The sequence below is a fragment of the Grampus griseus genome (assembly GCF_964374135.1).
Source record: "Grampus griseus genome assembly, chromosome: 4".
Classification (NCBI taxonomy): Eukaryota; Metazoa; Chordata; class Mammalia; order Artiodactyla; family Delphinidae; genus Grampus; species Grampus griseus.
The window spans coordinates 36,734,633-36,749,883 of NC_138997.1; the positions used below are offsets into that span (position 1 = coordinate 36,734,633).

Genomic DNA, 15,251 nt, shown 5'->3' on the forward strand with positions numbered 1-15,251 from the left:
TTTCAGAAATATTTTCAAAAGATGTAAAAGAATTTCAAATATCTCTGTAAGCACTATTTGTGGAGAAACATGTTTAAGTGAAGCCCTTTTAACATTTTTAACATTTGTTCACAATTGACTGAAAAGGGAAGTTTGCCTTATTTGTAATAAGGTTGTTTGGGGGAAGGAGTAGCTTTAATATAGTGAGAGTCCTTCCGATTTTTAGCATTTGGGTGCAAAGTGGCAAGCAGTGCTGATTTCATTTATTCATCTGTACTTTTCTTTTTGATCAGAGAGAGGATTAAAAATGGGACCTGCGTTGTGTGTGTAAAATCTAAATATGTGTGATGTCAATACTTAGAATAGTGGAAAACAATCCAAGCATGGGACAAAGGAAACTTTACAGATTAAAGACTAAGAACACTGACAAAAAACCCAAACAATAGCTTTTTAAGAAATAAATGCATGGACTTACAGCTTCCTCTTCCTTGCTGAGCAGTTTGGCACAAGACAAAAAATCCTCATACTTGGCATAAGGAATAACCGGTTCTGGAAGTTCTCGGAGATACAGTTTAAGAAGTGATGCCACTGTGTGTACATCTGTGTTGCTGTGGAGGTAGAAGTGTAAAGAGTTTCTACGGAGTGAACTTCATACCGTTTGGTTAGTTTTTTCATCAAGTATACATCTAAGAGTCAGACTTCTAAATGAGTTGACAATTGAATTAGTTGATCCAGCTTTCAAGAAGCACATGCTTGGGTAACACCTATTAGACGCTACCACAGGTGGAAAAGAGAGGGATCCAGGAGACACTTGGAATCCTCAGTGTGGTTTGAAAATATTCAAAAATGCAAGCATTTTTCTTTTGTGTGTATTTGATGTTAAGCAAAAGTGTTATTTTTCTAAAACGAGAATATATATACCAGATTTATAATAAAATATAATACAATGCACCAAAAAACACCGAATCTACATATGTGTGTCTATATGTATTCAATGTCAAACTTAATTACTTATAGATCCTAATTTCATTTCTTATTCTTTAGAAGATGTTGGTGATTGGTTATAGACACCTGAAGTTTAGTATGTTTTAACTGTTTAAGAAAAACTCACTTTGAAGATGATTGATCTCAGAATGATTTCTTGTCTGATATTCTAAGATAGTTGGTGACCCTTACAGTCTTCTAGAAAGAGAAGGGAAGTGCTACAAAAATAAACACTGAAAACTTAACGTGTCCTTTGTGTAAAATTTATTTTTATTCTCTGCTGAATACCAGAGTGATAGGATAATTTACTGAAATATTAATTTATATTTTGTTCTCTGTATCTCTCTGTTAATCCATGAAGATGGCTGACAGTAGAGGCAGGAGGAGGTGGTTGGTTTGGGTTTGTTTTGTTTTGCTTTGCTTTGTTTTGGGGGTGAGGAACAAGAGCGTGGGAAGGAGAGTGGTGGTCAGGGAGTGAAAGGTCAATTGATTCCCAAGAAGTGGGAAGAGTGGTGGTGAGCAAGGTCAGGGATTCTGTAAGTGGTGGGAACAAACACTCCAATCCCAGACTCTGCTGCAGGAAGTGACAAGTCGCTGAGGGGTATTCCTTCAGAAGCTGGGATAGAGGCACCAGAATTTCCTGCCTCAGTGACAATTCTCTTGCCCCAAGGGTGACATAAAAGCAGAGTTGACTTCACAAATCTACATGGGCTGGGACAATGGGCATCTCAGTTCTCAATTTTGGACTCTTAGGTTGATTTCCTCAACTATCTCCTGCATAACCTCTCTGTAACAGGCATTATAGAAAACACAGTGGCTAGGACCCTAAAGCGTTATAAAAAGGAATATTCTAGCCTGCTCATAATTTATAATCTAGTGGGAGTAGGAGATAGAACGTAGATAATAACACAAGTATATAATTACAAATGTGGTGAGTAGTAATAAGGAAACGTTTGGGGTGCCATCTAATAACAAGAAAGGACTAATTCAGGGGTTGGAGGGCTTCTCTGAAGAAATGATGCTCAGGGTAAGATCTGAGGGGGTGTAAGAATGAACTAAATGAGAGTGAAGAATAAAAGAAGTCATTCCGATTAAAGCAAGGCACGTAAACAGCGCCCAAAGTGGGATGGAGTGTCCTGTCCTTGAGGAGCTGACCAAAGGCTAAGGGAAAAAGAGCTCAGAGAATGAGGTCTGAGCAGAGGGGAGCATCCTCATGGACCATAGGACTTCATCTACCTTGGAATCAGGGCAAGGGCTGAGGTTTTCCATTTTAACATCAGAGTCAGTCAGAGCTGGTATATTGTCAACCTTTTTTCGGATGCTAAAATGATGGAGGTGATCTGATAGGGCCTGTCCTTAATCAATTTTATTCTTTTCATAATTACAGAAATGAATTTTTTCTCTTAAATTTCTGAACCGATAGACAACATAGAGGCCATCTTAAAGGCTAGGAAAGAACACAAAAATCATGTCTCTGGGACATCTTGAAAACTATTCAAGCTCATTAATTTCTAACAATACTTTCCTAAATTTTTTTTAAAAAAGATATATAAAATAGTCTCAATGGTAAAGCAAAAAAAAGACCCTAGTTTTTTTATTTTCTGGTAAATTGCTATATTTCGTGCAATCCAAAACCCTTCTGTGTTTCTCTTGGTATGTCGTGAAGCACCTGACCCTTGAAGGCACAGTCATCAGCAGTAGCAAAACCACAACCTGGGGCAGGATATGCAATGCAATCAAATATTACAATAAATGATTTCCATCTTTTTATTCCACTCTATCCAATCCCCTCTAATCAAACCCAATCCATGACTGGGTCGTTGGGTTGTGTTGCCTTCAAATTCAATGACCATTTTGTTAAAGTTATAGAAAGACACAGAAAGGAATACAAAAATAAAATAAGTATAATTTCAATATATGGTGTATGTTATGTATAATTTGTATGACTATATAAATAGAATATACAAAAATATTTATGAATTAAATGCAATAAATTAATGAAACAATAATGATAAACAAGAAATATTTATTTAGCAAGAAATCTGGTTTAGTGTCTCAACAATGGACTATTCATTATATTGCCTGTCCCCAAGCACAGTGTTTTTAACGTAACTTGCCTGATACTGTATTATTTTGCTTCTAATGAAGTTGAGCTGTAGTACTGAGGACGTTTGAGCACTAGATGGCATGATTGCAAAGTTAAACTAATTGAGATGGTGTGAAAATTGTGAAGGATGAAAGGCTGCAGAATCATTTTTCATCCACCACAATTTTCTGAGCACCAAAGCTGCAGTAATGCTCCAAGAATAGATATATTTGCGCTATGAATCAAGGTAAGAGATGTGGACTATGATGATTATTTTCTTCCTTCTCTAAAGTGATACATTGCATTAGTTTCTAGCATTGTAAGTATATACCCATACACTGTTGTTTATATAAAAATGGTAAGGAAAAAATAACTGAATACATTTTCTTTTTTATTTCAATTAACAAAGGTTATTACATTTTTGGCTTAAAGTATACAACTTAAAATTTTTTGACTGTTTCTGAGGGGCTTTACTAAACTTAGGTTATTTTGTAGAAATAGAGACTTTTCCATTTTCCTAGTGTTCTCATTTTTGGCTTTGTCCTTTCCCACCAAACGGAAGAAATCAATCATTTCCGGGAAGACTTGAACATGTTTGCCAGTTCCGGTTCACCTCAAGAGGCTCACAGTCTGTCCGCCCCAACTGCCAGCATGCTACTCACTGAAAGGGGAAATCTGATGTTTCTCTGAAAAATCTCTTTGTATCTCCATTCTACAAAATAGCAACATTCTGCATCTACCTCTACAGACTTGTATCTCTTACTGAAAACCCACTACTTTGCCTGATTAATATTTGCTTTAGTATGTACAGCCAATTAAGTAGATATCAATGTGACGTGTTAATTGCCCACAGTACCTAGTGGGATGTGCTGTCTTTGCCTCAGAGAAATACATCATGTTCTTCAGCAAAGTGAAGTGAAGTGACTATATTGTAGCAAAAGTTGATGTACAATGGAGAATTAAAATCCCTAAACTGGTTTATAATAATAATAATGACAACAACAATAGCAGCAGCACACATCTACACACATCTCTCCCTGTCTCAAGCCCTCACAGCTGTCCAGTGAGTAGGTCCTGTTATTAACTCCGTTTAGGTACACGAACAGGAAACTGCACTGACAGAACATGCCTTGGGGCTAATTGCTGAGATATGAGAGGTTTTAAAGTCACACTCGTTTGGTAGAAATTCAAAACTACTTGCTAATATAAATTCATTATCCAGACCTCAGGTCTCCTTCACCCACCTGGTGGTAGAATGTGTTTTCAGAAATAAAGATAAATAATCATGCACATCCTATCCAATGATAGCAAAGAGGCAGAGACAGGCCCAGGAATCCTGAGTAAAAGAGCTATCAGACCAGAAGATATTCTGTAGCATATATCCCTTAATTGATCAACATATGGGGTTTGTTTTCACCTTAAATTTGTACTTGGACTTTACTTCTGGATCCTGTAGTTCTTTTTAATCAAACATGAATTCCATGAGACTTTCTATAATTGACTTAGTTTTATATTCTTGAGGGTCTTCCTTTGGTCATTCTGGGATTGTTCTATCATTCACTCACCAAATAGTTGCTGAACACCTACAGTATGTACCACCTCACACCACATGATAGGTGAGACAGAGATGAACAACATAGATCTTTTTTGTCCCCCTTGGGCTTGTATCTCTAACCCATCACCATCAACACGTTTCCATCCCATGCCTCATTTGTTTGACTCCTTAAACATTTTCTGTATTTTTTATCTGCAAAGTCCCTGCCAGGTGTGTGATCTTAAGAAACTTTTTATACTTCCCAGAAATTGCTTGCCTATTTATAATCTATGTACAATATTGGCCCCTTACTAATCCTAACAGGGATAAAGGAGTCTGACAACAATCTGTCTTGCTCATCCTCTAACCCCACCCCTGCCTTCCCTGATAAACAGACTCACACACAGAGATAAGTAGAATGCCACAGTAATTCCAAGTACAATACTACACAGACAAAAACCTTAGAACTTTTAAGCCTCAAAATTAGAAATGGGAATTTTTCACTCTGGATACTCTGCACAGGACACAACATAATCCATTGATTGAAGTGAATAGAATGAATTTCCAGGCACCCCACAGGGAGTTATTAAAGATATTGTGAAGTTCTTTGCAACACACACAATGAGATAACCTAAAATTTGCTTGGAACTAAGAAAAAATAATGTCATATCTATCAAACTCTGGGAAGAACATATATGAGACTGAAAACATTCAGCAGCATTACCAAGATGAAGCCTGCCACCAAACTGTCTTAAACAACATGGAGTTCTGTGCACCAAATTCACCAAGACATAGAAAAGCAAATCCAAAGGCAGTAGGCAGTTCCAAACTAAACTAAACATTTACAAGAAAAGTCTGGTTCTGTTGTAACTCATTTTTTATATATCTGTCAAAAATGGTATACTTTTTGGCAGTAAAATTTGAATCTGGTTAAACTGTCATGGCTCACTGTAGTTATGTAAGTGTCACTGCTGAATTATATACAACACAAAAGGGCAGTTTTATCTGTCTGGACTACACTGAATTAGTGCTTGTCTCAAAGAAGCCTCCTGGTTTAAAAGCAATGATGGCAGAGAACAGCAAGACAACCCTTACTATGGAATGAATTGTTGTCTCCTCCAAATTCATATGTTGAAGGCTCAGCCTCTGATGTGATGTGATGGTATTTGGAGATGAAACCTCTGGGAGGTAATTAGGGTTAGATGAAGTCATCAGGGTGGGGCTCTGGTTTGACGGGATTAGTGCCCTTATAATTAAAGACACCAGTAAGCTTGCTCCCTACCGCCTTGCTCCCATGCACATGCAGGAGGAAAGGCCATGTGAGCACAGGGTAAGAAGGCAGCCATCTAGAAGTCAATAAGAGAGCCTTTACTAGAACCCAACCATGCTGGCACCCTGGTGTCAGGCTTTCAGCATCCAGAGCTGTGAGAAAAATAAATTTCTGTTGTTTAAGCCACCCAGTCTGTGGTGTTTTGTTATAGCAGATACACCAAATCTGCATCTCATGAGCTTACCTATAAAACCATGCCAGAGTACTAGGTAATGAGATGTCATCAGAAAGATAGAAACATGCTTTCAGATAATGTAGATTTATGGAAATATTGTCAGATTGACCAGCGTGACATAGAAGAAAGTGATTCTCAACCTTGGTTGCACACAGGAGTCACCTGGAAAGTTTTTCAAAATACTGATGATTGGGTCATGTATATTCTGATATAATTGGTCTGGGTGAAGCCTGGACATTGAGATTTTTTAAAGCTCCTCAGTTTTCGTATGTTGCCAAGGTCAAGGGATATTAATATAGAACATGTATTTGAGGTTGAAAACTTCCAAATAAGGAGGCAGTTCTAATGTGTAATGGTCACAAGTTTAAATCTGGCTACTCTATCATCCGTTGGCGCTGACTAGTTACATACTTATCTCTCCAGTGTTCATGATGGAAGAGGTGGGAGGAATGCTGGTGGGGAGATGTTGTTCATGCTTAAACCAAACTGTTACATTGACATTTTCTTTCCTACTTCTAGGATGACTTATATGTATGTAATTACTTATGTGTATATAGACTCCCCCTTTAAAACGCTAGCTAATCACATAAAAAGAGTATTTGACAGTTTTATATACAATGCAACATACCATACACACACACATACCCTTATATGTGTATAAGATACTTAAAGTAACAAATAAAATGCCCTGTTGTGTAGCTGAAGGAAGATTCCTGTGAGCAGTCTGAGTTTCGTGATTCTACATCATAGATCCCTCAAATAGAAAGTAACTACAGCCCCAAACTGAAAAAAAAAAATTCATGGATATTCATCCATTTGCTACTTCTGACAAATATTTCCCCTGGGTAAGTCTCTCATTTCATTGTTTTCTTGTCACCTCACTCACCTTCTCCTAGTCAGCTCCCAAGCTTTTCTTCCTCTGCTGGCTTCTAAGTACTATTCTCATTGACTCTGTGTACATACCCTGGCTAAATCCCTAAGTTCGATGATCACTTTTCTACAATGACTACAAAGTATACATCTCCAAACCAGACCTTTCCACTGAATTCTTAGACGTTCCATACACACTCTGAACTCCATATAAACAAAGCTGGACAACAACAAAAACCTTGCAATAAAATTATTCCTCCTTTACCATTTTCTCAACCATGAATGGCATCACCATTCACAGAAACAAACAAGAAACCTAGAAGTCAACCTAAATTTTTCCTTTTCTGAGATTCTAAATCTAACAGTGACTAGTGATTCTCAGACTAAGCTGCACATTGGAATCACCTGGAAAGTTTGCAAAATACCAATGACTGGATCCTATATATTCTCATGTCATACCTCATGAATCTGTTCCCTCCTCAGCAGTCTCATTGACACTGCTCAAATTCAAGTTATCACTCATCTCCATTAACATAACAGCATATTCCTTGGTCTTTCCGCTACAAGCCTGTCTTCCCACCCTAGACCCCTGAACATACACATCCAGGTGGTAATCACTTGTACCAAACAAATATAAATGACAAGTAAAATGCCTTGTATAGCTTTTGAATACTACATATGAATACAAAGGGCAACTGTTTAAGCATATACAGATAAATATACATTACAAAGAAACATATATACTTATAGTATAGATTAGCCATTAGAGGTGACATCATTTAGTTCGTTTGGATTAGTGTTTGAGAGCATATTTATAAATAGCCACACTCTAATATCTCTAAGTAAATTAAAAATTTAGGGCTTCCCTGGTGGCACAGTGGTTGAGAATCTGCCTGCTAATGCAGGGGACACAGGGTTTGAGCCCTGGTCTGTGAAGATCCCACATGCCGCGGAGCAAGTAGGCCCTTGAGCCACAACTACTGAGCCTGTGCATCTGGAGCTTGTGCTGTGTAACAAGAGAGGCCGCGACAGTGAGGGGCCTGCGCACCGCGATGAAGAGTGGCCCCCCACTTGCCATAACTAGAGAAAGCCCTCGCACAGAAATGAAGACCCAACATAGCCAAAAATAATTAATTAATTTAAAAAAATTTAGACTGAAGAATAAAAATAAAATCTGACGTTTTCCATCATAGAACCAAGGTGAGTTCATCAGAGTGGAAAGGCTAGTGCAATTGAGGCATTTAAAAGGCTTGATGTAGAACATTCAGACAAGTTTCCTTGCAGTAACATTACATCAGTATAACTATTTTAACAGGCTACCTTGTACATACATAGCATTCAATTCCAACGACAACAACACAAAAAACCTAACTAAAACCTTAAGATGCAAATAGTAGATAAGTTCTGGAGATCTAACACACAGCATAGTGAATACAGTCAACAATACTGTATTATAAATGTCAAATTTGCTAAGAGACTAGATCTTAATTGTTCTCACTACAGAAAAGAAATTATAATTATGTGACCTGATAGAGGTGCTAGGCAACATGCCAATCATATTGCAACATATAAACATATTGAACCAACACACTGTACACCTTAAACTTACACAGTGTTATATGTCGATTATATCTCAAAAAATTAAATTAATTAATTACAGAAATATGTTGTCAGTTACAAAATTAATGAACATGACTATTAAAATGAGTTCACAATGGCCCTGGTGACTTGAGATCCAAGGTTCAATGTTATATCCAAATTCAACTTAGAAGTAACATTCAAACACACATGTTGCATTCTTCTACTATAAATGACATTAATACTGTCCAAGCTCTTAAGACCTATGTTACGAAAAAAATTTTTTCACATAGAAAACAAATCTGAGGTCAAGGAGCCACAAAGATTTTCTTATTAAAATAAGAACATATTCATATCAATAATGTATATAACTGCTTAGAATATGTATTGATCTAAGGAATTACTTGAAAGTCACGAATGATAAAGAGATTAGAGATAGCCTGTTTGCAAACTGGAGAGATTCTATTATAAGTGTGCTTGTATCCACATACTATATATACATATATACACATACTACACACACACACACACACACACACACACACAGGTACTACATATATATATATATATATATTTTATTCTTTGTAGAATTTTTGTAAACATATCCAGTTGGTTTCATGGTATGAAGAAAATGAATCAAGGCTCTCCTTGATTGACTGTGCATGTTGGACTTTGTTCTCTCTCAGTGCCAGTAAAACTTTATTGAATTTATTCATAATTGTCTCAGGAGAAAACTCAAGCCTTTGAGATTCCGGAGAGTATCTATAGCTGTTAATGGAAGAAGTAGTTAATTTGCTCACGATTTTTAAAAACATAGTCATTCCTAATCTAGGTTGGGAGTCACGATGGAATAATATCCATTGCATTAACACTTTCTCTGGCTGTTCTGTGAAACATAATTTCCTAAATTCACGAAGTGTAAAATATATGCCAGGAATTGCATAAATGATTTAAAAAATTAGAAGATTGTTGTCAATTCAGATGACTTATTTTCAGGTGGATATAAAGAAACTACTCATAGTAAGAGACACAAGAAAACTCATTTACAGAAAATTTTAAGTTACAATGAACAAATAGCACTTACTATTCATTGCATTATGTGACTATAGTTTGAGAGAGGTGGATTAGGACACTTCTTGCCCACCTCACATTTCCTCCAGAAATGGCTCAGAAATAAAGACAACTGGAAGGAATAATATACATTCTGTAAGTATACTGTGATTATGTAATTATCTAATGAGATGTAAATGATGATCTTCCACATTTCTTGCTTAAATGGGATATGCTGTCTTTCCTAACATTTGACTCCTGATGTACAGATGCAAAGGATTCTTTCACAGAGAAACCTCTGTGGCTCTACTAGTTTTCATGTCTTTACATTGGTAATTGTATGTACCAGAGACTTTATCACATAACCCTTGCTTGTTTCAATTGTACCCTGGACTTAAAACGTTATGGGTTGTAATTTCAGTTTCATATGATCTTCAAATGAAATTGGCTTAGCTAAAATAGAGAAGTTACAGCTGTATTGAGTTACTTTACAATTTTATGTTGTCTGCCTACATATTTTTCCCTTTACTAAACTCTGCAAATGGATTTTCAGGAGAAACAAAGGAAACGTCATCATCATAATACATTCAACAATTAATTTTCTTTCCTGAGAGATTTCAGATTATGCAACCAAGAATGTCCCAGAGAATCATTATTGATGTTCTGATGTTGATGGGGTATATTTATGGAAAAAATATATTTTTAAGTTTCCCCAACAGCATTTAAAATCCATGTATATAATTTAATATTTCCATTTTTAAATAAAAATAAAACAGAGCTAAATATCACCGGTAATTTTTCTAGTTAATGAAACCTAAATAGCAAAGTTTCCTTAATCTAACGTTTTTTTCTTATTAATGTATCTTTAAGGCTGACTCTTTTGCATGTTGCTCATTTCCTTTCGTAACCATCACAAGACTGGAAAATTTTGATTATCTGATTCTAGGATAAACAATAAAGGATGCAAACATTCTTTTCCAGAATACTTATTTTCTTCTAATAAAGTCAATAAGGTAGGAAACAAAACCTTTGTGCCTTATAAAGCAGCGGTCCCTAACTTTTTTGGCACCAGGGATCGGTTTTGCGGAAGACAGTTTTTCCACGGACGGGGGCGGAGGCGGGGGAATGGTTCAAGCGGTAATGCGAGGCGATAGGGAGCAACGGGGGTGGGGGGGGCAGCAGATGAAGCTTCGCTCTGCCCCTGCTCACCTCCTGCTGTGCGGACCGGTTCCTAACAGGCTGCGGACCCGTACAGGTCCACGGCCCCGGAGCTGGGGACCCCTGTTATAAAGGAGATGAATAAAGAAATGCCTAATTTTACACTGTTGAATCTGTAACTCATGGTGCTAGAGGGAACTTAAAAGGGTTTTCTGGCATATCCAGATGAATCTACAAAATCAACACCCAAACTGTTCAAGTCCACGCAGAACATGTTCCTCCTCTGAACACTTCAACAGTCTTTTATTACAACACAAAAGCATTCTCCACATAAGAGCTAAAATGATACCATTCCAGTTTATTAATTTGTGTGTATATATACGTATTGGGGGAAAGACTAAAAAACTTTAAAAGGATCCAATTATGTATTTATTGTGAATCTCCTACTAATAAATGCTGTCATGCTCTTTGTTGGAAAGGATACTTTGCTACCACGTATACAGATATATATTATATTAGTGCTGTTATCCACTAGGACTATATTTAAGAGAGGTCAGTATAAGCGGGAAGAAGAGAGACAAACAAATTGTATTGAGCAGAAGTTAGGGGGGGTGTTTTTATTTTTCGTTGTTGTTTTGTTATAAATCAAAAGCTACTTCACTTTGGAAGTATAATGCATCCATATTCATGGAGCATTTCTGGAATACAAAACAAGTAAAGGTACTGGTTTTAATTTAGATTTGTGGCTTGTATGAAATTGTGTTCCCATTCATAAGATTATGACTCCACATTAACATCGGCAGGCATTTTGCTTGAGTTGACAAAAATGATATTTTAACAGAATTTTAGAAGTTGTTTTGAAACATGACATTTTTCAAATTTCCTGAATTCTAATCTATGAAAATAAGAGCATGAGTTGTCTACTTATTGAGATATCAGAAATATTTGCACTCTTTTACCCAACAAATATATTCAAAATATACTCCTTGTATCCATTTATTTAAGAAAGATATATTGAATGCCTACATTGTGTCAGACACTGTTCTAGATGCTAGGGATAAAAAAGGTGATCAAGAGTCAAAATTCTCTACTTTCTTTGAGTTCATATTGTAGTCATACATGTAGAATTTTACTTTATACATACAGAGTTTTAAATGAATATCCACCGTGAGATCCTCATGAGTATGCATATGCATACTCTCATGATATCACAGATGTTTATCTCAATTCCCAGAACACTATTTTGATTCTTTAGCAATTTTTCAACCATTTCCTTATAATAAATTATCAAGATAACCAGAAAAATCAAACATTTAAAAACCATATGCCTTCTAAAGTGTATACATGAATGGCTCATAAGCACATAAAAAGATACACAACATCAGTAGTCATTAAGGAAATGCAAACTCAAACAACAATGAGATACCATTTCACATTCACCAGAGTGGCTAGGATAAAAAATTGGAACACTCATACATTGTTGGTAGAAATATAAAATGTTTCAGCCACTTTGGGAAACAGTTTGGCAATTCCCCAAATGTTAAACATAGACCTAGCAATTCTACTTCTAGGTATACACCCAAGAGAAATGAAAACATGTCCACACAAAAACTTGTACATGCAGGGCTTCCCTGGTGGCGCAGTGGTTGAGAGTCCGCCTGCCGATGCAGGGGACATGGGTTCGTGCCCCGGTCTGGGAAGATCCCACATGCCGCGGAGCGGCTGTGCCTGTGAGCCATGGCCGCTGAGTCTGCGCGTCTGGAGCCTGTTGCTCCGCAATGGGAGAGGCCACAACAGTGAAAGGCCCGCGTACCGCAAAAAAAAAAAAAAAACAAAAAAAAAAAACCAAACTTGTACATGCATGTTCACAGCAGCATTCTTCATAAAAGCCAAAAAACAGAAACTACTTAAATATCAACCAACTGATGAATGAATAAACAAACTGTAGTATATCTACAATATAAAATTCTATTAACTGGGGCTTCCCTGGTGGCACAGTGGTTGAGAATCTGCCTGCTAATGCAGGGGACAGGGGTTCGAGCCCTGGTCTGGGAAGATACCACATGCTAAGGAGCAACTAGGCCCGTGAGCCACAACTATGAGCCTGTGAGTCTGGAGCCTGTGCTCCGCAACAAGAGAGGCCACGGTAGTGAGAGGCCGGCGCACCGTGATGAAGAGTGGCCCCTGCTCACCGCAACTAGAGAAAGTCCTCGCACAGAAACGAAGACCCAACACTGCCAAAAATAAATAAAATTAAAAAAAATTATATTCATCAATGCAAAGGAACAAACTATTGATACATAATATAACATGGACAAACCTCAAAAGCATTATGCTAAGAGAAAAAAGCTGGATGCAAGAGACCATGTATTGAATAATTCTATTTATATAAAATGTCCAGAAAAGGGAAAATCTATAGAGACAGAAAGTAAGTACATTAGTGGTTGCCTGGGGAGGAAGGGCTGCTGGAAATAACAGTAAATGGTATAAAAGACATTTGGGTGATGAAAATGTGCTAAAACCAATATATGGTAATGGTTGCATAACTAAGTAAATTTGTTAAAAATCATTGAATTGTATCCTTGAAATTGGCGAACTGCATGATATGTAAAATATGACTCAATAAATTTATTTTAGAAAATATATACCTTTAAGGGATGTACTTTCACCAAACTCATGCAAGAATATTTACAATCTGACTTACAAGACACACAAAAACACACTTTCAGAACATAAAACATTATAGGTATCTGATTTCTTTCAGTAGGAATTGTTTTGGAGATTTCAAAACAGAAATGAAGATATTCTGGATTAAAAACACTTAAGAGTTTATGGTTAAGCACTAGTTTCTGTATTTATGGGTTCAGGATATTACTTTTCCTTGTCATACAAAATGTTAAAACCATCATCACCAACATCATGATACTTACAATGACAATAAATGTGCTAAGTGTCTTCTTCACTCTGTACCACTTACTCCTGGTGTTTTTGTTCCATTTTGTTTTATTTTTAAATTCATGAATACAACAGCTCTGGGGGGGTTAAGTGTTATTTCCATTTTACATATGAGGAAACTAGGAATTTGGAGAAGTTAAGTAACTAGTCTCAGATTGTTAACATAGGTAGTAAATGGTACCTGCTTCTTATCAAAGCCTGAACTCTTAATTCCTACACTGCTTCCTTACAAATAAGTACACAAATGCCAATTGATAGATATGCCAAATACTGGGAAACTTCTTGGTTAATTGGCTATTTTTCTTCATCACTCAATCAGGTTTCATTGGAAGTGAACTTAAATTTATTCAAAGCTAAATTGAAAGGAAGGTGTAATTCAGTTCCCCCACTTCACATGTACTGACTTTTTAGATACATCACCAAGAGAGTAAGCACAATGGAACATGACAGATTTCTAGCTAACAACCTGTCTTACGTAAAATATTTAGTAAGTATCCATTCAGGTGAGTATTTTCCACATATGGAATATTTTCCCTTAAAGCTCATTAATTTTTCAGACCTTGGTATGTTTACAAGGGGGTTTCATGGAACGCTTGTAAGTTACACCCATGGTTCAAGTTAGATAAGAAGCCAAGCATTCAGGGAAGTTGGCCTGTCAGTGCTAGCAAAGAGCAATCTGACTGTACTTCCCAAAGCGTGGGCTATTCCAAGTCAGGTGCCACACGGACAGGACACTAAGAGACATTAAATTACATAGTAGGAACCATTAGCCCATTCTCGATTGCCTTTCAGTTCTCCTGATTATAACAAGTAGGAAGTATCAGTTGGGGATGAGAGACGTGTTCAAGTGGTCCTAGCGTGTGCCAATCTCCACTTTCGTCAAATAAACAGAGGTCCAAAGGGTCAGAGTCTTCCAAAAGCAGCTGTATTCAGATGGCATCTAATACCCTCTTTGTGGCTATTGCATTTGTGCTATATTAAACTTTTATTTATGGCAAGTGCTGATTTACAACTAAAAACTGATATCAAGTTCCTTTTACAACAAAATTGATTTAAAAAACAGTGAATAAACTTAAAGAAAAAGTTCAGTAACCAAGTACAAGTGTTATATGAATATGGCTAAAGTCAGGATGGTCCTATGTGAATTACAGACATTTGAGAAGTACTCTAAGACAATGGTTATCAGTCTTGTCAAGCCATCATAATATCTAAGAACTGCATCAAAATATAGAAACATTAAGAGTTACCACAGCTAAACAGCTTCCCAGGACTTTGGAGGGCTGGCCCTTTTCTGAACTTTGGAAAATCATTTCGGTTGCTGAAAACAGGTAGCTAGTTTGCTGTCTACAAGTTCAGGGCTTGCCTTAGGCAAACTCCTGGGAGTCGTTCTTTGCTTTTCCAACCCTTTACCTATCCACATGCCCTTAAGCTAGTATTTTCTTTCTTCACTTTTTTCCATCAGACCTGACCAGTAGATCTTTATTCACGCTCTATACCTGTAGTGCATTGCCTAAGTCCCCAGTGTTTGAGTTTTCACATGGATCAAAGCATA

The 15,251-nt window shown here is 36.9% G+C and overlaps 1 protein-coding gene across 6 annotated transcripts in view; it reads right to left on the reverse strand.

The window, feature by feature from the left end:
• The window catches only part of ARHGAP24 (Rho GTPase activating protein 24), a 507,712-nt gene that overhangs the window by 23,934 nt on the left and 468,527 nt on the right, over positions 1-15,251 (reverse strand). For all 6 annotated transcript variants that reach the window (XM_082653461.1, XM_082653465.1, XM_082653462.1 and 3 more), the window contains one exon: positions 455-587. In XM_082653461.1, the coding sequence (XP_082509587.1) occupies positions 455-587 (133 nt within the window). The remainder of the gene's footprint in view (positions 1-454; positions 588-15,251) is intronic.